This window comes from Pelodiscus sinensis, chromosome 1 (assembly GCF_052426305.1).
Source record: "Pelodiscus sinensis isolate ZL-2025 chromosome 1, ASM5242630v1, whole genome shotgun sequence".
NCBI lineage: Eukaryota > Metazoa > Chordata > Testudines > Trionychidae > Pelodiscus > Pelodiscus sinensis.
The window spans coordinates 141,948,991-141,976,394 of NC_143052.1; the positions used below are offsets into that span (position 1 = coordinate 141,948,991).

General features: G+C 47.0%; 1 protein-coding gene across 1 annotated transcript in view; it reads right to left on the reverse strand.

Annotated features, from left to right (window-relative positions):
- The window catches only part of LOC102448849 (scavenger receptor cysteine-rich domain-containing protein SCART1-like), a 68,213-nt gene extending 43,928 nt beyond the window's left edge, over nt 1-24,285 (reverse strand). Inside the window, exons 1-2 of the mRNA XM_089771799.1 lie at nt 23,077-24,285; nt 17,200-17,520 (exon numbers count right to left, since the gene is read on the reverse strand). Of these exons, the coding sequence (XP_089627925.1) occupies nt 17,200-17,520; nt 23,077-23,287 (532 nt within the window). The 5' untranslated portion in view covers nt 23,288-24,285. The remainder of the gene's footprint in view (nt 1-17,199; nt 17,521-23,076) is intronic.
- Between the last annotated feature and the right edge of the window lie 3,119 nt (nt 24,286-27,404).

Genomic DNA, 27,404 nt, shown 5'->3' on the forward strand with positions numbered 1-27,404 from the left:
CCCACGGTGGCCCAGATGAGGGGCGCACCACTCAGCGCCACGGCAGGAGGAGGAAGGGGGGGCGGTGACGTACACAGCCCCACCCCCTGGCCATGTACATCACCGCCCCACCCCCCTTCCTGTCCCACTGGACCCACCTGAGCGGTGCTCAGCTGGGCCCCGGTAGGGGAGCAAGCGGTGGCAAGCGCCCTGTGGCTGCACCCCCCCTTGCCAGGTCTGTTTCCTACCCCCCTCCTCCCATCCAGCCCCACAGCCCCCGATCCCCCCCCAGCTCTGCTTCCCACCCCCTCTTCCTGCCGGCCAGCCCCACTGCCCCCCCGGATGCCCTCCCACCAGCACTGTTTCCCTCCCCCTTCCTCCGGGGCCCCCCATCTTCCCCTACAGCCCCCGACCCCCCCTCCAGCTCTGCTTCCCACCCCCCTTGCAGCCAGCCCTCCCCCCTTCCCCTCCCTGCGTGGCACTTCACCCCACCCCCTTTCCCCTCCCTGCCCCTCCGTGGCGCACTGCACTGCTCCCAGCTGGGCGGCACTCCCGCCGGGCCCTGGCAGGGGAGCAAGCGGTGGCAAGCGACCCTTTGGGGTCCGCGCTCCCCATGCGTTGGGAGCGTGGACCCCAAAAGGCCGCTTGCCGCCCCAGCCCGCTGAGTGGCACTCCTGCTGGGGGCCAGCTGAGCGGCGCTGCACTGCTCAGCTGGGTCCCGGTGGGGGAGCAAGTGGAAGTGCCACTCAGCGGGCCAGGGCGGCAAGCGGAATCCGGCAGGAGCGCCGCTCAGCTGGGAGCAGCGCAGTGTGCCACGGAGGGGGAGGGGAAAGGGGGTGGGGCGAGGTGGGACTCAGCTAAGCAGCACAGCGCCAGCGCCACTTAGCTGGCCCTCGGCGGGAGCGCCACTCAACAGGACGCAGGGCGGCCCTTGCTCCCCCTGCCAGGACACAGCTGAGCGGCGCAGCATTCAGCCAAACTGCCAGGGAGGGAGGGGAAGGGGGGCGGAGCGCTGCTGTACATGGCTAGGAGGCATAGCTGTGTACGTCGGCATCAGTGTCAGCGTTACAGACGCACAGACACTGGGCTACTATATATATGATTTTTACACTTAATTTGACAAAATTCATGGTCCTTTCTATTTTCCTCACTAGGAAAAGGTAACTTTCCTCACTTTTGAAAAGGTAACTTTTTATCTATTACTGCTTCTTTTACCTGGTTAAGCCACGGTGGCACTTTTTTTGGTTCACTTACGGTGTTTTTTAATTTGAGGTATATATTTAAGTTGGGCCTCTATTATGGTGTCTTAGAAAAGTTTCCATACATCTTGCAGAGATTTTACTATTGTCACTGTACCTTTTAATTTCTGTTTAGCTAACTTCCTCATTTTTGTGTTTCTATAATTAAATGCCACAGTGTTGGGCTGCTGAGGTGTTTTTCCCACCACAGGGATGTTAAATTTTATTACGTTATAATCACTATTTCCAAGTGGTCCAGTTATATTTACCTTTTGAACCAGATCCTGCACTCCACTTAGGACTAAATAAAGAATAGCTTCTCCCCTTGTGGATTCCAGAACCAGCTGCTCCAATAAGCAGTCACTTTAATGTATCAAGAAATTTTATCTTTGCATCCTGTCCTGAGGTGACATGTACCCAGTCAATATGGGGATAGTTGAAATCCCCCATTATGACGGAGTTTTTAAATTTGATAGCCTCTCTAATCTCCCTTAGCATTTCATAGTCACTACCACTGTCCTGATCAGGTGGTCAGCAATATTCTTATTATTGGAGCATGTAATTACTATCCACAGAGAGTCTATGGAACATTTGGGCTCATTTAAGATTTTTACTTCATTTGATTCTACATTTTCTTTCATGTACAGTGCCACTTCCCCACCAGCATGACCTGCTCTGTCCTTCCAATATACTTTGAAGCCTGGTATGACCGAGTCCCATTGATTGTCCTCATTCCACCAAGTTTCTGTGATGCCTATTATATCAATAGCCTCCTTTAAAACTAGGCACTCCAGTTCACCCATTTTACTAAATTTACGTCTAGTGTTTGTGTTTAAGAACTTTAATTTGTTGCTATTTATCTGTCTGCCATTTCTCGATGTGTTAGACTCTTTTTCATTTGATTGTGCCTCATTTGATCCGACCCATACATCCCTCCTCTCCTCCTGACTAGAACATAGAGCATCTCTATTAATAGAACCTCCCCCAATAGATGTCTCTGTCTGATCCATGTGCTCCTCCACACCTGTTAGCTTTCTCCCAGTGCTTAGTTTAAAACCTGCTCTATGACCTTTTTAATGTTAAGTGCCAGCAGTCTGGTTCCATTTTGATTTAGCTGGAGCCCATCCTTCCTGTACAGGCTCCCCCTATCCCAAACGTTTCCCCAGTTCCTAATAAATCTAAACCCTCCTCTCTACACCATCGCCTCATCCACGCATTGAGACTCTGAAGCTCTGCCTGTCTACCTGGCCTGCGTGTGGAACTGGAAGCACTTCAGAGAATGCCACCATAGAGATCCTGGATTTCAGTCTCTTTCCTAGTAGCTTAAATTTGGCCTCCAGAACCTCTCTTCTACCCTCCCCTATGTTATTGGTATCTACATATACCACGACCACTGGCTCCTCCCCAGCACTACACATAAGTCTATCTAGATGCCTCAAGAGAGCTGCATCCTTTGCACAAGGCAGAAAAGTCACCATAAAGCTCTCCCCATCATCACAGTGTCAGCTATCTATGTTTCTAATGATCAAATCCCCCATTACTAACACCTGCCTTTTCCTAACGAGTGAAGTTCCCTCCCCCAGAGAGGTATCTTCAGTGTGAGAGGATACCCTAACATCCTCTGGAAGGAGGGTCCCAATTATGGGATCATTTCCCTCTGCTCCAGTTGACTGTTCTCCTTCCCTGAGTCTTTCATCCTCAGCTATATAAGGGCTCTCTGACTGGAGGTGGGAGAGTTCTACAGTGTCCTAGAAAGCCTCATTTACATACTTTTCAGCCTCCCTTAGCTCCTCCAGTTCAGACTCCCTGGCCTCCAAAGCCCATACACGGTCTTTGAGGGCCAGGAGCTCCTTGCACCGAATGTACACATCACCAACTGTCCAAAGAGCAGGTAATAATACATGCTACATTGAGTGCAATAAACAGGATAGCCCTCACTCTGTTGCTGGGCTTCTGCCTGCATTCTCTCCTACAGCTACTTAGGTTATTGATAGGGTTTGTATTTAAACCAGGAAGTTTTGTTTGTTTAGTTTAAAAGTTTTAAAAAATGGCAAGTGTACCTCTACCACTTCTAACTCCCCTTCAGAACTCCCTCTTGAAACTCCCTGTTAGCTGCCCCTGTTCGCAAAGCTCCCTGGTCACTTAGTCACAGGCTTTATAAAGTCCTGGCCCTCCTGATAGCCCCGCCCCTTGGCTAAGGCTCAACCAGCAAACAGAGGGTTCTAGATTTCAAATCCTTGTTAAGAAGTTCACAGCCTCCAACTTCCAGGCACAGCACACAGCCCTTCAAACAAATAGCTTAGCACTTGAATCTACAAACAGACAGACATACACAAGCTCAACACAGTTTCTTTCAGGCAATTAGCAAGTAACCCCCAAACACAATCACACACTACAGAGAGCCACTTATCTCAAGGGTGCCATACTTGCTCCTCCTTTACCTGGAGAACTCCCTCTTGAAATTCCCTGCTAGCTGCCCCAGTTCACAAAGTTACTGCTCAAGGAGAGCATGTCTACACAGCAGGGATAAAGTATAATTAAGCTACGCAACTTGAGCTACATCAATTGTGTAGCTTAAGTCAAAATAGCTAAACTCAGTTTTTGGCACTGTCTACATAGCAGGAGGTCAAAGGAAGAACACTCTTCCCTCTACTCCCCTTACTCCTCATTAAATAAGGGTTACAGGAGTCAGAATAAGAAACCCGTTATTTTGAAATAATTTTGAAATAATGGGCTCACTGTGTAGATTAGATATGAAATAGTGTAATTGATTAACCAATTAACAGATAAGCAAAAGCTTATAGGTTAATGCTATAGATTACATGCATTCCCTCCCCTCTCACACACACACCTTGCCAGTAAATTTTTTTGGCAGCCTGGCCAGCAGCCCAGTTCAGTCCTGGCTCATGTGGGGTCCATGACCTAACCCCGCTGTGGCTCTGCATTTAAAGTGTATTAGGAACCAGGCCGGCAGCCCGGCTCAGTTCTGGCCCATGCCAGGTCCGGGAGCTCAACCCTATCAGAGGCAGCAGGCAGCAGTGTGGGGCAACAGGCAGCCAGTCTGTGAGGTTTTCAAACTGGTTTCCCCCACAGACCAGCTCCCACCTAGCACCCATGCTACTGCCTTTGACACAGAGGCAGCAGTGCAGAGTAGCAGGGGTTCCTTGAGAGTGGGGCCAGAGTGCACTGGCTGTAGGCACTACCCCCGGGGACTATAGAATAGCTGAGTAATTGATAAGAATTCATGAGGTTACTTGACTATTTAACTAACTGATATTTAACATCCCTAGTATAGACATGGTCTTTGTTATTTTGGAATAACGCTGTAGTGTAGACATAGCTGGAGAGTGAAGTGATACCCATCCTCCAGGGCCTGTCTCTGTGGCTATGGCTACATTACAGAGAAAATTAACGCTGCCCAGTCAATCTACTGGTTTTTGAATTAGCAAGTCTAGTGAAGACACGTGAATTCAAACTGAGAGGGCACGCCCATCGATACTTGTAGTCTTGCTCCTTGAGGAATAAGGGAAGTCGAAGAAAGAGTGTGCTTCCTCTGACTTCCTGCAGTGTGGATGGCACCCAAATTCAATTTATTATACTTTGAATCAAACTATGCAATTAATGCTGGCAGGAAAAGGACACAACAAGCTCTATCCTAAATCTCTCTACCGGAGGGGACAAATGCCAGTCTTGCCCGGCTCCCTTCCCTCTCTGCCTGGTGAACACTGACCCGTAGCAATCCAGCTCTGGGTCCCTGCTGCCTCTTAAACTCAACCCCTACTTTTGTGCTACCTGCTTCTTTCCTGCATAACCCTGCTCCTTCCTCACTCACCTGTGCTCTCACCCTCCTCCCCTACAGATGGTTTGCTGTAAGGATGCAAGTAAACTCAGGATTGCAGATTGAATGATGAGTTGAGCCTGGTGGATACAGATTGGATGCAGAGCCACATTTTTGTATCCATGCATAAGAACATAAGAACGGCCGTACTGGGTCAGACCAAAGGTCCATCTAGCCCAGTAGCCTGTCTGCTGACAGTGGTCAGCACCAGGTGCCCCAGAGAGGGTGGACCGAAGACAATGATCAAGTGATTTGTCCTCTGCCATCCTCTCCAGCCTCTGACAAACAAAGGCCAAGGACACCATTTTATCCCCTGGCTAATAGCCTTTTATGCACCTACCCTCCATGAAATTATCAAGCTTCTCTTTAAACTCTGTTATAGTCCTAGCCTTCACAGCCTTCTCTGGCAAGGAGTTCCACAAGTTGACTACACGCTGTGTGAAGAAGAACTTTCTTTTATTAGTTTTAAACCTGCTCCCCATTAATTTCATTTGGTGTCCTCTAGTTCTTCTATTTAGGGTACTAATAAATAACTTTTTTTATCGGCCCTCTCCACACCACTCATGATTTTATATACCTCTATCATATTCCCCCCAAGGCTCCTCTTTTCTAAACTGAAAAGTCCCAGTCTCTTTAACCTCTCCTCATATGGGACCCATTCCAAACCCCTAATCATTTTAGTTGACCTTTTCTAAACCCTTTCCAAGGCCAAAATATCTTTTTTGAGGAGAGGAGACCACATCTGTACACGGTATTCAAGATGTGGGCGTACCATAGTTTTATACAGGGGCAGTAAGATATTCCGGGTCTTATTTTCTATCCCTTTCTTAATAATTCCTAGCATCCTATTTGCCTTTTTGACCGCCGCTGCACACTGTGTGGAAGTTTTCAGAGAACTGTCCACGATAACTCCAAGATCTCTTTCCTGATTTGTCGTAGCCAAATTAGCTCCCATCATACTGTACGTATAGTTGGGGTTATTTTTCCCGATGTGCATTACTTTACACTTATCCACATTACATTTCATTTGCCATTTTGTTGCCCAATCACTCAGTTTGGTGAGATCTTCTTGGCGTCCCTCACAGTCTGCTTCTGTCTCGACTATCCTATACAGTTTGGTATCATCTGCAAACTTTACCACTTCACTGCTTACCCCTTTCTCCAGATCATTTATGAATAAGTTGAAAAGGATTGGTCCCAGGACAGACCCTTGGGGGACACCACTAGTTACCCCTCTCCAATCTGAAAATTTACCATTTATTCCTACCCTTTGTTTCCTGTCTTTTAACCAGTTCTCAATCCATGAAAGAACCTTTCCTCTTATCCCATGGCCATGTAATTTACACAAGAGCCTTTGGCGAGGGACCTTGTCAAAGGCTTTCTGAAAATCAAAGCATACTATATCTACTGAATCCCCCTTGTCCGCATTTTTGTTAACCCCTTCAAAGAACTCTAATAGATTAGTAAGACAGGATTTCCCTTTACAGAAACCATGTTGACTTTTGTCCAACAAGTTATGTTCTTCTACATGCTTCACAATTTTATTCTTTACTATTGTTTCAACTAATTTGCCCGGTACTGAAGTTAGACTGTAGTTGCCCAGATCGCCTCTAGAGCCCTTTTTAAATATTGGTGTCACGTTGGCTACCTTCCAGTCATTAGGTACGGAAGCCGATTTAAACTATAGGTTACAAACCACAGATAATAGCTCAGCAATTTCCCATTTGAGTTCTTTTAGAACTCTTGGATGAATGCCATCCGGTCCCGGAGATTTGTTAACATTAAGTTTTTCTATTTGTTCCAAAACCTCCTCTAATGACACTTCAATCCGGGACAGTTCCTCAGATTCATCACCCACAAAGTACGGTGCTGATTTGGGAATCTCCCCAACATCCTCAGCCGTGAAGACTGAAGCAAAGAAATCACTTAGTTTCTCCACAATGGCTTTATCATCCTTGATTGCTCCTTTTATAGTTCGATCATCTAGGGGACCCACTGTTTTTTTAGCAGGCTTCCTGCTTCTAATGTACTTAAAAAACATTTTGTTATTTCTTTTTGAGTTTTTGGCTAGCTGTTCCTCAAAATCTTTTTTTGCTTTTCTTTTTTTGCTTTTTTTTATTACATTTTTACACTTGATTTCACAGTGTTTATGTTCCTTTCTATTTATCTCACTAGGATTAGACTTCCACTTCTTAAAAGATACCTTTTTGTCCCTCACTGCTTCTTTTACATGGTGATTAAGCCACGGTGACTCTTTTTTAGGTCTCTTGCTATGTTTTTTAATTTGGGGTATACATTTAAGTTGGGCCTCTATTATGGTGTCTTTAAAAAGTTTCCATGCAGCTTGCAGGGATTTGGCTCTAGTCACTGTGCCTTTTAATTTGTTTAACTAACCTCCTCATTTTTGTGTAATTCCCCTTTTTGAAATTAAATGCCAGGGTGCAGGACTGCTGAGGTGTTCTTCCCACCAGAGGAATGTTAAATGTTATTATATTATGGTCACTATTCCCAAGCAGTCCTGTAACGGTTATTTCCTGGACCTGATCCTGCGCTCCACTCAGGACTAAATCGAGAATTGCCTCTCCCCTTGTGGGTTCCTGCACCGGCTGCTCCAAGAAGCAGTCATTTAAGCCATTGAGAATTTTTATCTCCGCTTCTCTTCCTGAGGTGACATGTATCCAGTCAACATGGGGGTAATTAAAATCCCCCATTATTATAGAGTTCTTTATTTTGGTAGCCTCTTTAATCTCCCTCAGCATTTCAATGTCAGTATCGCTGTCCTGGTCAGGTGGTCGGTAATATATTCCTACTGCTAATTTCTTATTATTGGAACATGGAATTACTATCCATAGCGATTCTATTGAACATGTTGATTCACTTAATATTTTTATTTCATTTGATTCTACATTATCTTTCACATATAGTGCCACTCTGCCACCCACCTGGCCTGCTCTATCCTTTCGATATATTTTATATCCCGGTATGATTGTGTCCCACAGATTTTCTTCATTCCACCAGGTTTCAGTGATGCCTATTCTGTCAATCTCCTCATTTAATACTAGGTACTCTAGTTCACCCATCTTATTAGTCAGACTCCTAGCATTTGTGTAGAAGCACTTTAAAAATTTTCCGCTGCTTATTTGTCTGCCCTTCCCTGATGCATTGGATTCCTTTATATGCGGTTAAGTATCAGAGGGGTAGCCGTGTTAGTCTGAATCTGCAAAAGCGACGAGGAGTCCTGTGGCACCTTATAGACTAACTGAAGTGTAGGAGCATAAGCTTTCGTGGGCAAAGACCCACTTCGTCAGATGCATGTAGTGGAAATTTCCAGAGGCAAGTATAAATATGCAGGCCAGGATCAGGCTGGAGATGACGAGGTGGATCCAATCAAGGAGGATGAGGCCCACTTCTAGCAGCTGATCTGGAGGTGTGAATTCCAAGAGAGCAGAAGCTGCTTTTGTAGTTAGCAAGCCATTCACAGTCTTTGTTTAATCCAGAGTTGATTGTGTCAAACTTAAAGATGAACTGTACCTCAGCAGTTTCTCTTTGAAGTCTGGTCCTGAAGTTTTTTTGCTGCAGGATGGCTACTTTTAGATCTGTAATTGTGTGTCCAGGAAGATTGAAGTGTTCCCCTACAGGTTTTTGTATGTTGCCATTCCTAATATCAGATTTGTGTCCATTGATTCTTTTACGTAGGGACTGTCCAGTTTGGCCGATGTATATAGCAGTGGGGCATTGTTGGCACATGATGGCATATATTACGTTGGTAGATGTGCAGGAGAATGTACCAGTGACAGTATGGCTGATCTGGTTAGGTCCTGTGATGGTGTTGCTGGTGTATATATGTGGGCAGAGTTGGCACTGAGGTTTGTTGCAAGGATTGGTTCCTGAGTTCGAGTTATTATGGTGCGGTGTGTAGTTGCTGGTGAGAATATGCTTCAGGTTGGCGGGTTATCTGTGGGCAAGGACCAGCCTACCTCCCAAGGCCTGTGAAAGCGAGGGATCATTGTCCAGGATGGGTTGTAGATCACTAATGATGCGTTGGAGAGGTTTTAGCTGGGGACTGTAGGTGATGGCCAGTGGTGTTCTGTTGGTTTCTTTCTTGGGCTTGTCCCATAGCAGGAGGCTTCTGGGTACACGTCTGGCTCTGTCAATCTGTCTCCTCACTTCCTCGTGTGGGTATCGCAGTTTACAGAATACTTGTTGAAGATCCTGTAGGTGTAGGTCTCTGTCTGAGGGGTTGACCTACACCTACAAGATCTTCAACAAGCATTCTGTAAACTGCGATACCCACACGATACCCACACTTCGATCTTCCAGATCAGCGCTGCGGGTCCGGCCCGGGTCCTCCGCCGCTTTGCTCAGCGTCTCCCTTGTCTGCAGACCAGGGAGACGCTGAGAAAAGCCATGGAGGACCCGGGCGGGACCGCGGCGCTTCCAGAGCAGCTTTTCTCGCCCCGGAGGATGCGGGCGGCGGGACCGGGCGTCCCGCCGCTCCCGTCGTCCGGGGCGAGAAAATCCCCGTTCGTAACTGTGGATCCGACATAAGTCGGATCAGCGTAACTCGGGGACTGCCTGTACATGCATCTGACGAAGTGGGTCTTTGCCCATGAAAGCTTATGCTCCTACACTTCAGTTAGTCTATAAGGTGCCATAGGACTCCTCGTCGCTTTTTTATATGCGGTTGTTTGTCTGCTCTGGCCTATGGTTTGTCCTCTCCCCTCTTCTCTTTCTGACTATAGTTTAGAGAATCTCTATCAATGGATTCTCCTCTAAGAGAAGTCTCCCTCCGATTTATGTGCATCTCTGCATCAATCGGCTTTCCCCCATCTCTTACCCCTCTTCCCTACACCATCGTCTCATCCACGCACTGAGACTCTGAAGCTCTGCCTGCCTACCTGGCCCTGCGCGTGGAACTGGAAGCATTTCCGAGAATGCCACCATAGAGGTCCTGGATTTCAGTTTCTTTCCTAGCAGCCTAACTTTGGCCTCCAGGAATGCTCTGTTCCCTTGAGACTTTCATCCTCCTTGAGAGCACTGGGGCTCTCAGACTGGAGGTTGGACAGTACTACACCTTCCCGGAAAGTTTCATCAGCATATCTCTCTACCTCCCTTAGCTCCTCCAGTTCAGCCACCATGGCCTCCGAAGCCCTAACTCGGTCTCTGAGGGTCAGGAGCTCCTTGCAACGGGTGCACACATATGCCACCCGCCCACAGGGCAGGTAATCATACATGTTACACTCGACACAATAAACAGGATAGCCCCCACTCTGCTGCTGGGTTTCTGTCTCCATTTTTCTAATAAATAAGTTTAAGTATAAACTGGGATTCTTTCTAAACCTCTGGAATATAGATTATTATAAGAGTTATGTTTTAAAGAAGGTCAGAAGTCACTAGTGCCCTCTAACCTCCCTCTCCAAACTCCCTGTTAGCTGTTCCTGTTCGCAAGCTCCCTGGTCGCTGAGTCACAGGCTTATATAGCTCTGGTAGCCCCTCCCCCTGACTGAGGCTCAGCCAATTAACAGAGGCTTCTAGATTTCAAACCTTTTAGAAGCTCCTTCAAACAAACAAACAAACCAACCAAACAGACAAACACAAGTTCAGCACACAGCAAATAACTCCCCCACACACAAACACACACTCCAGACAGCCACTTACCACAAGGGTCCCGTTTTTACTCCTCTTTTACCTAGAGAACTCCCTTTACAGAGAAGAGCACTCCTTCCCCCAAGTGTACACGGGGGGATGTTTTATTCTATTCTATTTATTTATTTAAGGCTAGCATGTATAGTGTCCCAGTTGCTTTCCAGATATTCCAGAAGGGAAGAGGGAGGGGATGCAGAGTCTGGGAACAGATTGTGACTTGGGGCAGGAGTGCAGAGGGGGCTGCAGAAATTTTGGCTTGTGACCTGGGACAGAAAGTTGGGCTGCAGAAGGACCTGGGATGCCAGGTGCAGGCTCTGACCAGGAGGCACTTATCTTATCAGCTCTAAACCAGCAACCCAGCAGGATGTGAAGGCAGCTTCTCTGCCTGCTGTACCACCGCATGCTGCTCGAATCAGCCAGCTATGGTGGCTAAGTGCAGGGCTGGCCCACAACATTTTGGCACCTGAGGCAGGGAGCTCAAATGATGCCCCCATGCCCCCTCACTTGGGCCAACACTTTGAAAGGTCTCAATTCTGCCTTCTTCCTGTTCTACTCCTCTCATGGGGCTGCTCTGCTACTTACATATGCACCAGCAGCAGACACAGTTTTCTACACTCTGGGTCCTAGTGGCACAGCCCCACAGTCTGGCACCCATGGCGGCTGCCTCCGTTCGCCTCATGGTGAGGCCAGCCCTGGCTAAGTGCATATCACATGCCCCAGTTTCCATCCAATGGGAGCTGTGAGATTGTGCTTGAGAGTGGGGGCAGCATGTGAAACCCCCCCTTCCCCCAGTACACACCATTCAGAGAGCACATAGCCCCCAGAGCCAGCCACTTTGAGCAGTGTGCAGAGGTGTGACAGATAGGGATCCTGCCCAGGGCTCTCACTGGACCATGGGACAATGACAAGCCGTATCTACCCTATGGGTCAGATTTTGCCTGCCCTTGTAATAGAAGGATGTGGTAAAAACTTGATATAGAATCATAGAACCATAGAGCCTGAAAAGACCTTAGAAGGCCATCAAATCCAGCCCTCTACCCAAGACAGGACCAATCCTAATTAAATTAACCCAGCCAGGGCTTTGTCAAGCCGAGGGATGGAGACTCCACCACCTCCCTAGGTAACCCATTCCAGTGCTTCACCACCCTCCTATGGAAACAGTTTTTCCTAATATCCAATGTGGACCTCTCCCACCGCAACTTGAGACCATTGCTCCTTATTCTGCCAGCCATCTCTACTGTGAACAGCCTTTCTCCAGCCTCTTTGGAACCTCCCTTCAGGAAGTTGAAGGCTGCTATCAAATCCCCCCTCACTCTTCTCTTCTGCAGACTAAATAGACCCAACTCCCTCAGCCTCTCCTCATAGGTCACATGCTCCAGCCCCCTAATCATTTTGGTCGCCCTCCACTAGATCCTCTCCAATGCATCCACATTCTTCCTATAATTGGGGGCCCAGAACTGGACACAATACTCCAGATGTGGCCTCACCAGAGTCGAGTAAAGAGGAATAATCACATCTCTGGATCGACTGGCAATGCTCCTCTTAATGCAACCTAGTATGCCATTAGCCTTCCTGGCTACATGGGGCACACTGTTGACTCATGTCCAGCTTCTCATCCACTGTAATCCCCAGGTCTTTTTCTACAGAACTGCTACTTAGCCAGTTTGTCCCCAGCCTGTAACAATGCTTGGGATTCTTCCGGCCCAGGTGCAGGACTCTGCACTTGTCCTTGTTCAACCTCATCAGATTTCTTGTGGCCCAATCCTCCAATTTGTCTAAGTCACTCTGGACCCTATCTCTGCCCTTAAGCGTATCTACCTCTCCCCCCAGCTTAGTGTCATACGCAAACTTGCTGAGGGTGCAAATCCATCACCTCATCCAGGTCATTAATAAAGATGCTGAACAAAACCAGTCCCAGAACCGAACCTTAGGGCACTCCGCTAGAAACCGACTGCCATCCTGACATCGAGCCTTTGATCACTACCCGCTGGGCCCGACCTTCCAGCCAGCTGCCTATCCATCTTACTGCTAATTGCTAACATGCCTGTAGAAACCTTTCTTGTTATCCTTCACATTCTTTGCCAGTCACAATTCCAATTGTGCTTTCGCCTTCCTGATAACCCCCCTGCATTCTCAAGCTATACATTTAAACCCCTCCCTGGTCATTTGTCCCAGTTTCCACTTTTTGTAAGCTTCCTTTTTATGCTTAAGTTCCCCTGTAAGCCAAGAATTTCCCCTGTAAGCCAATCCAGTCTCCTATCATATTTGCTTCTCTTGCTACGCATTGGGATGGTTTCTTTCTGAGCCTTCAATAAGGCTTCTTTAAAATACTGCCAGCTCTCCTGGGCTCCTTTCCCCTTCATGTTAGCATCCCAGGGGATTCTGCCCATCAGGTCTCTGGGGGAGTTAGAGTCTGCTTTTCTGAAGTCCAAGGTGTGTATTTTACTACTCTCTTTTCTTCCTTTGGTCAGGATCCTGAAATCTACCATCTCATGATCACTGCTTCCCAGGTTGTCACCCACCTCTGCTTCCCCTATTAGTTCCTCCCTGTTTGTGAGCAGAAGGTCAGGCTGTGCATGGCCCCTGGTCGGATCCTTTGGCACTTGTACCAAGAAGTTATTCCCAACATTCTCCAAAAACTTCCTGGATTGTCTGTGTACTGCCGTATTGGTCTCCCAACAGATGTCAAGGTGATTAAAGTTCCCCACAAGAACCAGGGCCTGCGATCTGGAAACTTCTCTCAGTTGTCCGAAGAAAGCCTCATCTACCTCATCCACCTGATTCGGCGGCCTGTAGCAGACACCAACCACAACATCACTGCTGTTGGCTACACCTCTAAACTTGACCCATGGACTCTCAACGGGCTTTTCTCCCTCTATATACTGGAGTTCTGAGCAATCATACTGCTCTCTTACATACAACTCCTCCTCCTTTTCTTCCCTGCCTGTTCTTCCTGAACAGTTTATACCCTTCCATAACAGTGCTCCAATCATGTGAGTCATCCCACCAAGTCTCTGTTATCCCAATCAAATCATAGTTCTTGCACTGGGCCAGGGCCTCCAATTCTTCCTGTTTGTTACCCAGGCTTCTGGCATTGGTGTACAAACACCTTAGATAACCAGTTGATCGCCCTACCCTCTGTATTCGAATCAGGGATCCACCTTTGATGCTCATTCCTCTTTGCATTTCTTCCCAGTATCTGACTTTCCCACTCCTCTCAAGGTTTTGGTCACCATCCCCCAACAAAACTAGTTTAAAGCCCTCCTCATTAGGTTTTCAAGCCTGCCTGCAGGTCAAATATAGTTTGCTAAGTTAGGCACTTGGAAGTATTTTTTCTTTATTTTTCTTTTAGCCAATTCTAACCTTTAACTTGAGACAGATTCCAGAAGACTGGAAAAGGGCAAATTTAGTGCCCATCTATAAAAAGGGAAATAAGAACAACCCAGGAAACTATAGACCAGTAAGTTTAACTTCTGTACCAGGGAAGATAATGGAGCAAGTAATTAAGGAATTCATCTGTAAACACTTGGAAGGTGGTAAGGTGATAGGGAACAGCCAGCATAGATTTGTAAAGAACAAATCATGCCAAATCAATCTGATAGCTTTCTTTGATAGTATAACAAGTATTGTGGATAAGGGAGAAGTGGTGGACAGGGCATACCTAGACTTCAGTAAAGCATTTGAGGCAGTCACGCATGACATTATCAATAAACTAGAGAAATACAATCTAGATGGGACTACTGTAAGCTGGGTGCATAACTGGCTGGATAACTGTTCTGAGAAGTTATTAATAGTTCACAAGCTGGAAGGGCATAACAAGTAGCTTTCTGCAGGGGTCTGTTGTGGGACCAGTTCTGTTCAATATCTTCATCAATGATTCAGATATTGGCATAGAGAGTACGCTTATTAAGTTTGCAGATGATACCAAGCCAGGAGGGGTTGAAGGATAAGGTCATAATTTTAAATGATCTGTACAAACTGGAGAAATGGTCTGAGGTAAACAGGATGAAGTTTAATAAGGACAAATGAAAAGTACTCCATTTAGGAGGGAGAAATCAGTTTTACACATACAGAATGGGAAGTGACTGTCTAGGAAGGAGTACTGCAGAAAGGGATCTAGGGTCATAGCGGACAACAAGCTAAAAATGAGTCAACAGTGTGATGCTGTTGTAAAAAAAACAACCCACCACGATTCTGGGATGCATTAACAGTAGTGTTGTGAACAAGACACGAGCAGTCATTCTTGCACTCTATTCTGTGCTAACTAGGCCTCAGTTGGAGTATTGTGTCCAGTTCTGGGAACTACATTTCAAGAAAGACATGGAGAAATTAAGGTCAGGTAAGGCTCAACAAAAATGATTAAAGGTCTATAAACATGACCTATGAAGGAAGACTGAAAGAATTGGGCTTGTTTAGTTTGGAAAAGAGAAGGCTGAGAGGGGACATGACAGCTGTTTTCAAGTATCCAAAAGGGTGTTACAAGGAGGAAGGAGGAAAAATTGTTCTCTTTGGCCTCTGATGATAGGACAAGAAGCAATGGGCATAAATTGCAACAAGGGAGGTTTAGTTGGACATTAGGAAAAACTTCCTACCTGTCAGGGTAGTTAAACACAGGAATAAATTGCCTAGGGAGGTTGTGGAATCTCTGTCTCTGGAGATATTCAAGATCCGTTAGATAGGCATCTGTCAGGGATGATCAGAAAGTGCTTGGTCCTGCCATGAGAGCAGGGGACTGGACTTGATGTTGTCTCAAGGTACCTTCCAGTTCTAGTGTTCTATGATTCTGTGATTAATTGTGTTAATTTAAAATCCAGCTCTCTGTAATTAAATAAACTTGTTTTATTCTTTAATTGAAACTAATTCAATCCACTTAAGTTAAATTGCTTGGGTATCTCCATTTAAGGTGGCAAGTTCTTTTAAAGGAACAATGGCTCTAGTAGTATGGTCTGTCCAGGAGATGGCTGGATAGGACAGAATATACATTTTGGGGAAAATCCGAGACTGGGAGTAGGTTGGGGTCACCCTTCTGCAATGACCAAGGCTAAGAAAACTCAGAGCTTAACCAAGGCTACGTCTAAACTACACCTCTGTCGGCAGAGGGATGTAAATTAGATGTATCAAAAGTGCAAATGAAGCCGGGATTTAAATATCCCGTGCTTCATTTGCATAATGGTGGCCACCGCTTTACTCGAAATGGGGCTTTTCAAAAAATAACCCGCCAGTTTGGACAGGGCATTTTCGACAAGAGTGCAGGATCTTTTAAAATGGGGCATGTCTGTCGAAAATGCTCCATGCAAACTGCTGGGTTTTTTTTAAAAGCCCCATTTTGAAAAAAGCAGCAGCTGCCATTATGCAAATGAAGCACAGGATATTTAAATCCCGGCTTCATTTGCACTTTCGATATGTCTAATTTACATCCCTCTGCTGATAGATGGGTATAATTTAGATGTATCCCAAGTGTGGCTGGCAAGCTGAAGTCTCACACAGACAGTCAGGGTGTGACCTGAATGCTAGTGGGCTATTTGTGAGCAGCCCAGATGGGAGCTACTGCAGCAAGGCATTATAAGGCCCCTAACTGGTCTGGATTGCACCTCAGAATGTTACAGAAAATGAGAGTAAAAATATCATGGGGGGAGAGTGTGAAGAAAGGAGACAAAGCAAGAATAGAAGAAAAACAAGGAGCATGAGCCAAGAGCTGAAGATTAAGGGCTTAATTCCCCCCTCCAGTGTAGCTTTTGCCATCTATACCTGTGCTCCATGAGTACAATATGAATGCGTAATGCCAGGCCAATCTGAGAGAGGGACTTGTGGTTTGGTAGCATTTTACCAAATTCCCTTTGCCATGCCAGACACTGAAGAATCAGGTTCTTAATTTCACTCTGGGGGTTAACGATTTTCTGAAAGCCTGAGTGATCATGAGTTGAATGAACACTATGAGAGGTGATAGAAGCACTATGAGGCGAGTTGCTTAAGATGAGATAAGATTTTAGTAGGAAAATATTTTGCATGGTACTTTAGTTGGATCTGACAACTCTCTGCCATTAAAATCCCTGATTGTCTGACACTTTTGGACCTTTCTCAGGGCTGCACAGAGAAAACTTGGAGTCTGTTTCCTTTTAAAACCTTATCACTCAACAGGATTTTATGGATTTCCAGTATAGGCACTCTAAAGTCATGGTGATAGACATAGTTTATTTGTCTAGATAAAACAGCTTATTAAATACTGATAATTTCTCTGGTGTGGACATAATAAATTCAAAATTTGTAAGAGGAAAAATATAAAATGTGGTATTGCAACAACTGCAGTAAAGTTAATAAAAGGGACTCTAAAGACATCAGACTGGGAACTGCCCATGGATTTGCTCAGATAGCACTAGAGTAAAACTTTCAAGTGTTGATCATATTTACCTACTTCTACATTAGTTTGCAGGAAAGGAACAAAGTCTGTATTTGGTATCTTTTCTCTGATGGCAAGAAGGAGGATGGCTGATGTCTTACCTGAGCAGGTCACTCCAGCATGGAAAAGGTGAGAGCATGTTGAGGTTATATTCCAGGCTGGCCGTGTGCAATCCAAGGATGCCATCTCACTACCTTGACAAATATCTCCTATCAACCAGTATGGTGTGGAATCTTCTCCAAAATGGGCAGCACTATGGACACTCACTACAGAACCACATCCCAGCTCTCTGCAAAGTACTGCAGTATGTTTCACAGGTGAAACAGTATAACACAGAGTGAAGATCAGTGTACCAAATGTACTTATCGCTTTGCCAGCACAGTGGTTACTTCCATTGACCAGTTTCAGGCCATCAAACGAACCTTCAAAAAGAAACAGGACAGAATTACTGGACAGAGCAACTGAGCCACATCTTTATTATTGCTATAAATGGAGCTGATCAAATAGCATTTGACAAATATATTAAGCAAATGTCAATAGATTATGGCTTTGGAAGCATATTCAATGTTCTAAAATAATCTCTGGCAATAACAGGTGAAAAAAATGGGCCAGGTACAGCAGCCTGTGGTGACACTTTTGTGGATAATATGCATTTTGGTAGGTTAGCATGAGTTGTTAGAAAAGATAATGATATATGTACTCCAATTTTCTTTCTATTTGTTTTCATATTAAATAAACATCATAAGCATTGTTCTTTGTTAAATATCCCTTGTTTTAATATATTTTCTTCCACACCTATGGAGTGTTACATATATATTTATTTTAATATATCTATATTTATAGCTATATCTATATTTACATCTACATCTATGCAAACATGCAAGCTGACCAAGGAAAGAAAATGTTAGAGGGAACACTGGGACTGACCCTATAAAAATCAGTATATCTAGTCTCCCGTATCAGGTGAAAGTTCAATAGCCTCTACTTTTTAGGGCTAGTCTACACTACATCACTATCTACTGTCAATCTAACCTACACAACTTCAGCAATGCAACTAGCATAGCTGAAGTTGATGTACTTATCACCATGATTTCTGTGCAGTAAGATTGGTAAAGGCTGCTCGCACATTGATTTCAACTACTCATCTTGTGCTGGTAGAGAACTGGAGTTGATGGGAGAGCACCCAGAGATCAATTTATCAGGTCAAACAGACATGATAAATAAACCACCAGTGGATTGATCTGAAGACAAATCCATAGCAAAGTTCCATGCTAAAATGATTGTCACTTCTTCCCAGGGTTTAATTGGTATCTGTTGATTCAACAAAAAGGGATGAGTTCCCTCTCCTGCTTGTCTCTGTCAGGCCAGATGGGTGTTTGCCCTCTGTTGTTAACATACACATGAATGAACATCTGTCATTACTGCAGGCTGCATTAGTAGAACACACACAGGATCAGATTTTAATTGGCCTTTGCACAGCTGCAGAGGTAAGGGGAAGAAAGTATGATGGCCAGATACAGATGCAATTCCTGGACTTCCTCTATGTTCTTCCAGGGACATATATTGTCAAAAAAGGGGAGGGCAAAGGGAATGCCCTTTTCTTCCTCTACACTGGCCAAAGAACAGGCCAGACTCACCACCACTGTAAAAAAGAAAGCAGCTTTGCTCACACCCCCAAAGAGATTGTAGCATGTCCATGCAGATAAATGCCTAAGTCGCACAATTTAGCTGATAAAAAAAAAGTAGCCAGATGGCCAGAGGGGGAGGGTGGAAGTGATCTTCTGCCAAAAACCCCAGTTTGGTCCAGTTCAGAAGACAGGGGCTCTCAATAATGAGCATACCCACCCACTCCATCTTAACCAGATTCATCTGGTACTATGTCTAGACTATGGGGTTTTTGTGGGATATCAGAGATATCCCACAAAAACCCCACCACATCCAAGGAACGTGTTTGCTCTTCTTTTTTTCGCGGAAGAACAAATGCGCTCTTTTGGGGAGTCCTGTATACCTAGTTTCATGAGGCATAATGGCTCTGCCGAAAGAGGAGGCTTTTCTGCCATTTGGCCTCATCGAGACTGCGACAAATGCTGGAAAAGCCTCTTCTACAAAAGCAACCGGAAAAAGCTACGCAAATTGCATAGCTTTTTCTGATAAAGCCCCATAGTCTAGACCTAGCCTGTGAGTACTTGCCTTTTGGAATCTCTGGTAAGAAAGAGCCAGTTTATTTTCCGAAACTGGTAGAAAAATGAAGTCAGGCACTGGGATGTTTTGTTGCATTTGAAGGATATGGCAAGTGCTTGCCAGGCATAAGGGGGACTCCCCAGGTTAGGAAAGGGTTCCCAGATCCCAGCCGTGCACCTCTGCACAAAGAGCACAAAGGGTCAGGGTCAACTCCAGGAATAAGCACCATACTTATCAATAGAATAATGCTTTTATCTAACCCAGGCAAAGGCAGGAGTAGACTCAGGGTAGCAGGATGAAAGAGGTAAAAAGGAAAACTGGCTCTTCCCCCATTCTCTTTTTCACTTATTACAGGAAGTAGAGAAGGTGATTGAGTCAAAAGTGTATGTTTACTAGGACTGACGGCATCACCTTGAGGAAGGAGACTTCATCAGAACAGGATCACTTAGGCCTAGTTTATGCTTAAAATTTAGATAAATATAGCAACATCTGTCAGGGTATGTCTACACTACAAAGTTAATTCGAACTAACAGAAGTTAGTTCGAATTAACTTTGATAGGCGCTACACATACAAACTGCTAGTTCGAACTTAATTCGAACTAGTGGAGCGCTTAATTTGAACTAGGTAAACCTCATTTCACGAGGACTAACGCATAGTTCGAATTAAGTAGTTCGCATTAAGGGCTGTGTAGCCACTTAATTCGAACTAGTGGGAGGCTAGCCTTCTCCAACTTTCCCTGGTGGCCACTCTGGGCACCACCAGGGAAACTCGTCTGCCCCCCTCCCGGTCCCGGAGCCCTTAAAGCAGCACGGGCTGGCTACAGTGCCCGTGCCAGGTGCAAGCCTGCCAGCACCCAGCCAGCAGACCCTGCACCTGGCACGGCACGAACCATCTACCCGCTGCCACCCAGCCCTCTGCTTCTTCTCGGGACCAGGCTGGCAGCTCCCGGGAGCCTCCCCGGGTCCACAAGAGGCAGGTGCCCGCCTGGTCTAGTGCGGAGATCGTGGACCTCATCCATGACGTGCGCACTAGGCACAGGAAAGTGGCCGTCTATGGCAGGATAGCTGCCAGCCTGGCCACCCAGGAGCAGGTTTGCATGAAAATCAGGGTGGTCCAGTGAGACCCCCGACCCTGAGCCTAGAATGGCCGTACTGGGTCAGACCAAAGGTCTATCTAGCCCAGTAGCCTGTTTGCCGACAGCGGCCAACACTAGGGACCCTGGAGGGGATGGACCGAAACAATGACCAAGCCATTTGTCTCGTGCCATCCATCTCCATCCTTCCACAAACAGAGGCTAGGGACACCATTTCTACCCCCTGGTTAATACCACTCCATGGACCCAACCTCCATCACTTTATCTAACTTCTCTTTAAACTGTTATAGTTCTAGCCTTCACAGCCTCCTGCAGCAAGGAGTCCCACAGGTTGATTATTTGCTTTGTGAAGAAGAACTTTCTGTTATTAGTTTGAAGCCTGCTACCCATTCATTTCATTTGGTGTCCTCTAGTCCTTCTATTATGGGAACTAATGAAGAACTTTTCTTTATGCACTCTCTCCACACCACTCATGCTTTTATAGATCTCTATCATATCCCCCCTCAGTCTCCTCTTTTCTAAGCTGAGAAGTCCCAGTCTCTTTAGCCTCTCTTCATATGGGACCTGTTCCAAACCCCAAATCATTTTAGTTGCCCTCCCCTCTCCCACCCTCTCTCTTCCCCTCTCCCACCTCCTTTTCCCAGTCTCCCCGAGTTTTGTTCAATAAAGAGAGTTTCTATTTTTGAACACACGTGTCCTTTATTTTGTACATCAGGAAGGGGGGCTAGGGAGTGGTAAGTGGAAGGAGGTGAGGGAGGAATGGGGTACGAGCCCCTGATGAGGAGGACTGGGCTGGCTCTGCAGGCTCCTCGGAGTGGAAGCTCTCCTGCAGCCCCCCGATTGACACCCTCCCGGATGGCAGCCTGTGGCAAGTGCAGCCGGGCTGATAGCCGAGTGCTGTGATGTGCCAAGTGTGGGCACTCAGGGCACTCCAAGCCAGGACTGCTTTGCAAGTGGGAAACCCCTGAGAACTGTCTGTCCGGGGTGGGAGTCAGGTCCCTTTAAGCGCAGCCCTCGGCTAGCCTGAGACAGCATCTCCACGCTCTAAGTCCTAATCTGATGCCCTGCTGGCACTGCTTCCGGCCATCCTTAACCTCGGTTCAGGGTCCACTCAGTGTGGACATGCTAGTTCAAATTAGCAAAATGCTAATTGGAACAAGTTTTTAGGTCTAGATGCACATCATGATTACCTGCCCCAGACACGACGAAGAGCTTTGTGAAACTCAAAAATTTGTACTATCCTGTGATGGGGTAAACTCCCCCCACACTGAACAGAAAGAGGTTAACTCAGCCCTGAGAGCCACAGAGGCCACACTCCCTGTATCTTACTGGGCATACTTGGCCCTCAGTTGGGGCTGGCCACCAGAAGTAGACGATGTGCTGAGCCAGCTCCCAGTAAGCCCCAGCAACTACCTAAAGACCAGGATACTGCCCCCCAGGCTGGAGACCAGAATGCAGAAAGAGAGGTGGTGAAACAGAGACTCACTAGTGAGCCAAGACCTGGGGAAGCAGGAAGCATTCCAGGAGTGGCAATGGCTACCACGTGAGTGAGCCACTGTTGAGGAGTCAGCGTGTTGCAGTTAGGATTTTCCTGCTGACTCAGTGGCAAGAGTAAGCCACTATCAGGTCCCTGGGCTAGGGTCCGATAGAGTGGGAGGGCAGGACCCCTTTGTAGGGGGATGTAAACCTGTTCACTATCTACTCCCTCACGATTAAACTCTGACCATTGGGTCAGGTGTGAACTATTGAGCTGTACCTCCCTGCCAATAGGGGTAAGTTATAGACTGTGACCATCAGATCATGTGTTGGCTATTGAACTGTACTAACCAGTTGATAGGGGTGAATTATAGACTGTGACCATGGGGTCATGTAGTGATTATTGAACTATGTGGCCCTGCCTATAGGACTCCTACAAGGTGACTATACAGAAGGAGCAGATTACCTTTATTCCTGCCTTCCTCCAAAGTCTCTGGTTGGGGAGATAAAAGGGTGGGGATAAATGCAATAGGGGCGAGGTTGTCCACCTCGCCCCACCTGGGACAATGTCATGCCCATAGCTGTGTGACACATCCACCAATGGAAGTTTGTCCAGTAACAGATGTTACCTCACTTACCATGTGTCTCAGAAAGACATCAGAAGATAAGCTCAAATATGTGTGCTCAACTTTGAATTAATTTGTATGAACTAATATGGGAAAGGATTGGGCAGAAAAAATCTATCCTGGCCCTTTGTGACCTAGCAATGTAGGAGTAGGAGAAGCAGTATATAGTTGCTTCAATTATAGGTGCCACAGAAATGCCTATGCTAGGCTAGAATGGACTGATAGAATTAGGTAGCAAGTAAAATTCACAAATTTAACCCTTATGTAATAACTAATAACTTTCCTCTTCCACCCACACAGGATCACATACTATACCTGCCTCCCTCGGCCTAAGATACTAGGAGTACTGTATCTTATTGCACCAGCTAATTCTGTAACTTCCAGCACCTTTGCTCCCTTCTTGGTTTTGCATTTGTCTGTCCCATGTACTCAGTTGTTTTATCGGCTTTATGGTACCTCCCTCAAGCAAGGGGACCAGCATTTTGTTTTGGATGGACCTATGCTCATTCACCTTTTCTAGAATCCAAATAAATCTGTCTCTTCCAGTAAGAAATTATTCTGGGCTGGATATACTCAAGTAGCAGAATGGCTGATTACTTACCTAAGCAGGTCACTCCAGCAGAGAAAGGGTGAGAGCATGTTGAATTTGTATTCATGCTTTCATTTCCTACTATCAAGTATGGCCTGGAATCATCTCCAAAATAGGCAGCATTATGGATATCAAGGACAAATCCACATCCCAAATTTTGGCAAACTACTTCAGCGTGAGAGGCAGGAAAACATAGCTTCATCCACTGACCATTATGTTTCATCTTCACTATCCCATTACATAGGTTGCTTCCATTGAACAGCCTCAGATCAGAAGTTCCACCTTCAAAAACAATCAGGACACCGTTACCAGCAAGAGCACTGAGCGATGTTTCCAATATTATTAAGAATGGACTTGGTTAATTAGTATTCAGTGAATATAATAGTAGGCAAATATTGGCTTGTGGATTTGTGGATCTTTTGAAAACAAGCCCCATTATTTTTCAAAAATATTCTGTTTGCGCTATTCCAAATTATTTCAGTTACACTAGATGGAGACGGTAAATTGTTAACAATGATGTACAAAAGGCAGACATACTCAATATATATATTTTGTTCAGTTTTGGAAAGCCACAACCCCTCTCTTCACCCCTTCCCTAATCTCTCAATAAAAACACATTTGGATTAAAAAAAAATGTCATAGTCATATCATAAGTTGAAATGCCTTACAATCTCCTAGTGACTAAAAAATATATTAAACTGGTGATAAACATAGAAGCAGCAAGGCCAGATAACTTCACCCAAGTATTCTAAAAGAAGTAATGTTCAATTTTGATAAAACTTGGAATATTGGGGAAATTCCAGAAGGCTGGAAAATTCCTAATATTGTGCTAATATACAATAAGTGCAACAGGGATGACCTGATTAATAATAATATAATTAGCTTTACATCAATCCTATGTAGAAAAGCTGGTTTGGGATTCAATTCAGAAAGAATTAAAGGATAGGAATGAGATTACTGGTTTTATTGAAAATAGGTCTTGCCCAAGAGATCGTCCACAAAAACTTCTTGCGAAAGAGCTCATCCACACACAAAAGTGTGTCAAAAAAGAGATGCGCTTTTTAGAAAGAGTGATTACTCTCTCTCATAAAAAGCTGAACAGCGGAAGAGCCGTTGATGGAACTCACATCCCGATCCACACACTGGAACATTGAGCAGCCCAGTACATCAATTAAAAGGGCTAGTTTTCAATGGTGCTGCAGGCCATTGTTGACCACTGGAGACACTACAGACATTTTTGTTGGGTGGTCAGGCAGAGCACACAATGCCTGAGGGTACGTCTAAACTACATGCCTCCGTCGACGGAGGCATGTAGATTAGCCAGATCGGCAGAGGGAAATGAAGCCGCGATTAAAATAATCGCGGCTTCATTTAAATTTAAATGGCTGCCCCGCTCTGCCGATCAGCTGTTTGTCGGCAGATCGGGGCAGTCTGGACGCGACGCGCCGACAAAGAAGCCTTTCTTGATCGGCACAGGTATGCCTCGTGAAACCAGGTTTACCTGTGCCGATCAAGAAAGGCTTCCTTGTCGGCGCGTCGCGTCCAGACTGCCCCGATCTGCCGACAAACAGCTGATCGGCAGAGCGGGGCAGCCATTTAAATTTAAATGAAGCCGCGATTATTTTAATCGCGGCTTCATTTCCCTCTGCCGATCTGGCTAATCTACATGCCTCCGTCGACGGAGGCATGTAGTTTAGACGTACCCTGAGTGTTCAGAAACTCTAGCCTGTACTGCAAGCTGGAGTCAGGAACATTTTTCCCTCCGCCGTGAACTTGCCATTGGGGAAGTGGAGATGCCACTGTGCATTGTGTGGGACATGGCTAGTCACCTGGATCCCAGCAGGGACCAATTTAATGCCCAACTGAACCAGGCCCGGATCCACGTGGCGTGTGCCTTCGGCTACCTCAAGGCACATTTCTGGTGCCGCCTCACCCACCGCAATGCGGGGGGGAGCACAACATCCCCCAGTTGGTGGTGGCATGTTGTGTCCTCTACAACATTGTGGAGAGGAAGGAGGAGGCCTTCCTCCTGGCAGGGGAGAGGCAGACACCAGTGACGAAGGGCAAGCCTTCCAGCAGCCACAGATAGCTGCCATCCGCCAGGCCCATCTGACCAGGGTGCGCATCTGGGAGGCTCTGAGGGAGAGGTTCTCTCAAGTACCTCAGTAATTTTCCCCAGGGCCTCCTCCCTAGGGGCCTCTGGCTTGCAGCCCTATCCCTTACCCTCTCTTCACCCCTTCCCTAATCTCTCAATAAAAACACATTTGGATTAAAAAAAATTGTAGTCTGTATTAATGAAACATTCTGAATAGGTTGTCAGGGAGACAGGGCTCATAACTGGGAGGGGGAGGAGGATGGCTCAATGTGCCACTTTTGGTGTGGGGACCTTGTCAGGATTGGGTGGGTCTGGGGAGCTGGAGTGGGGTCACGTTTGGTGGGGGAGCAGAGAGAGGAGCCATAGGTATCACTGGGGGAGGGGGCATGGTCATTGCTAGGGGAGGGAGCAGAGGCATAGCAGGGGGGCAGGTGGAGGGAGAATGGGCATATCATGGGGGGCAGGAGGATGGAAGCCAGGAGCAGCACCATAAGGCAGGTGTACCATCATGTGGGACATGACAGCACACATGTTGTCATGCCGCTGCATCAACTGGTCCCATGTGCGGTCCTGCCACTCCAAGTCCTTGAGGACCTTGTGCACCAGGGTCTGGTGGATGTTATGAAGGACACTGTTGTGCTGGTGCATCAGGTCTTTGTGGACCCTGGTGCACCTTCAGGTCCCCCAGGGTCTGGCAGCTGGCTTGGTTGGTGTGGCTCACCCCTCCGTCCTGGCTGGTCCAGCTATGGAGAACACACAAGAGGGAGAGGCGGTCAGTCATCCCTGCAGACACTATCCCTGAGGCCGTGCCCTCCTCGGTGAGCAGCGACCAACCATCCACAGCCCACAGGAGGGGGATGTTCCAGGTGCACGGCCATGTGTGGACTGTGCAGCAGGCCATGCCTCACCCAGACCCCAAAATGCCCAGAGGACTGTGCTGCCTGCTTCCCACCCCACATTGGCCCACAGACAAGCAGGTAAGGGATGTGTCCAGCCACTGTGCGATCCCCTCATGGATGGCAGAGGAGCTGGGAGCAGCCTGGGCCTCCCTGGGGTCTGCACACACACGTACAGCTCACAGTGCTCTCTCTGGGAGCGACTGCTGCCTTACACATGCAGGCATGCTCATGTGCTAGGTGTGGCACTCCTCTGTCTGTGTGGGGTTGTGCCTGCACCCTTGTGGTTAGCCTTCTTCCAGCTGTGGCAACCCCCCCACTCTCATGGGAAGGACACGTGTGGCCTCCCCTGAGCCTTGGGCAGGATCCCACTTGTGCTCAGGGGCTGCCTGCTGCATCCACGTACCGCACAGTAATGCAGCACACGGTTGCATATGCACGGACCATAGCACAATGTCCAGCCCAAGCAGTCCGAGCAACACTCGCCCCCCGCACTCTGTGCACCCACCTCTCCCACCTGTGTTTGTCACAAAGTGAGACCACTCACCTGAAGATCCTTCTTAAGCGACATGGCTCACAGGCACCGGCTTGAGGGGGTGGGTCACGGTGCCCATCTTCTCCTCCGCCTCCACCGCTGCCAGCTTGCCCTGACCCTCCTGCTCCTCCTCCATGGAGACCTCTGATTTGGTGATCACAAGGGTCTCAAGGCCGGAGTCAATGAGTATGGCTGGGGAAGACATGTCCCCACCCCCCAGGATCTTGGGGAGCTCCTTGTAATAGGGGCAGGTGTGGGGTGCTGCCCATGAGCGTGAGCTGCACTCTGTGACCCAGACATATCCCTAGTGGAGCTCTTCACCTTCCTCCAGACCTGTCCGGGGTGGGTGTCCGAGCTCCACCAGGGATTCTGCCATCTGGCCATAAATGTCCGTGTTGCAGTGCTTGGCCTGGGGGTCCTGTAATGTCTCCTCCTCACCCCATAGTTTGAAGAGGGACTGGATCTCTGGGCCAGACCAGGATGGGTGCACCTCTTGGTCCTCCTGGGTGGGTCCTGGCAAGGGCCGGAGGGATTGGGGGGGGGGGCTTGATGCATCTGAATGCCTGTGGAAGGGAGAGCTGCATGGTCAGGGTGCTGCTCTGAAGCCGGCGTCCTGCCACAAGGCTTGTTGGTGGTGCCCGCAGCTTTAAGAGGGGCCAGGAGATAGGAACTCTAGAGTTGTGATTATTTTGTATGGAGTGGCCACCAGGGCACCTGTGCTATTTCCTGGAGGCCTCTTTTAAAAAAAAAATCCCTCCTCCCCGTCCACACGCGCCTTTTTCTGAAAGAGCCCTTTTGGAAAAAGGCTTCTTCC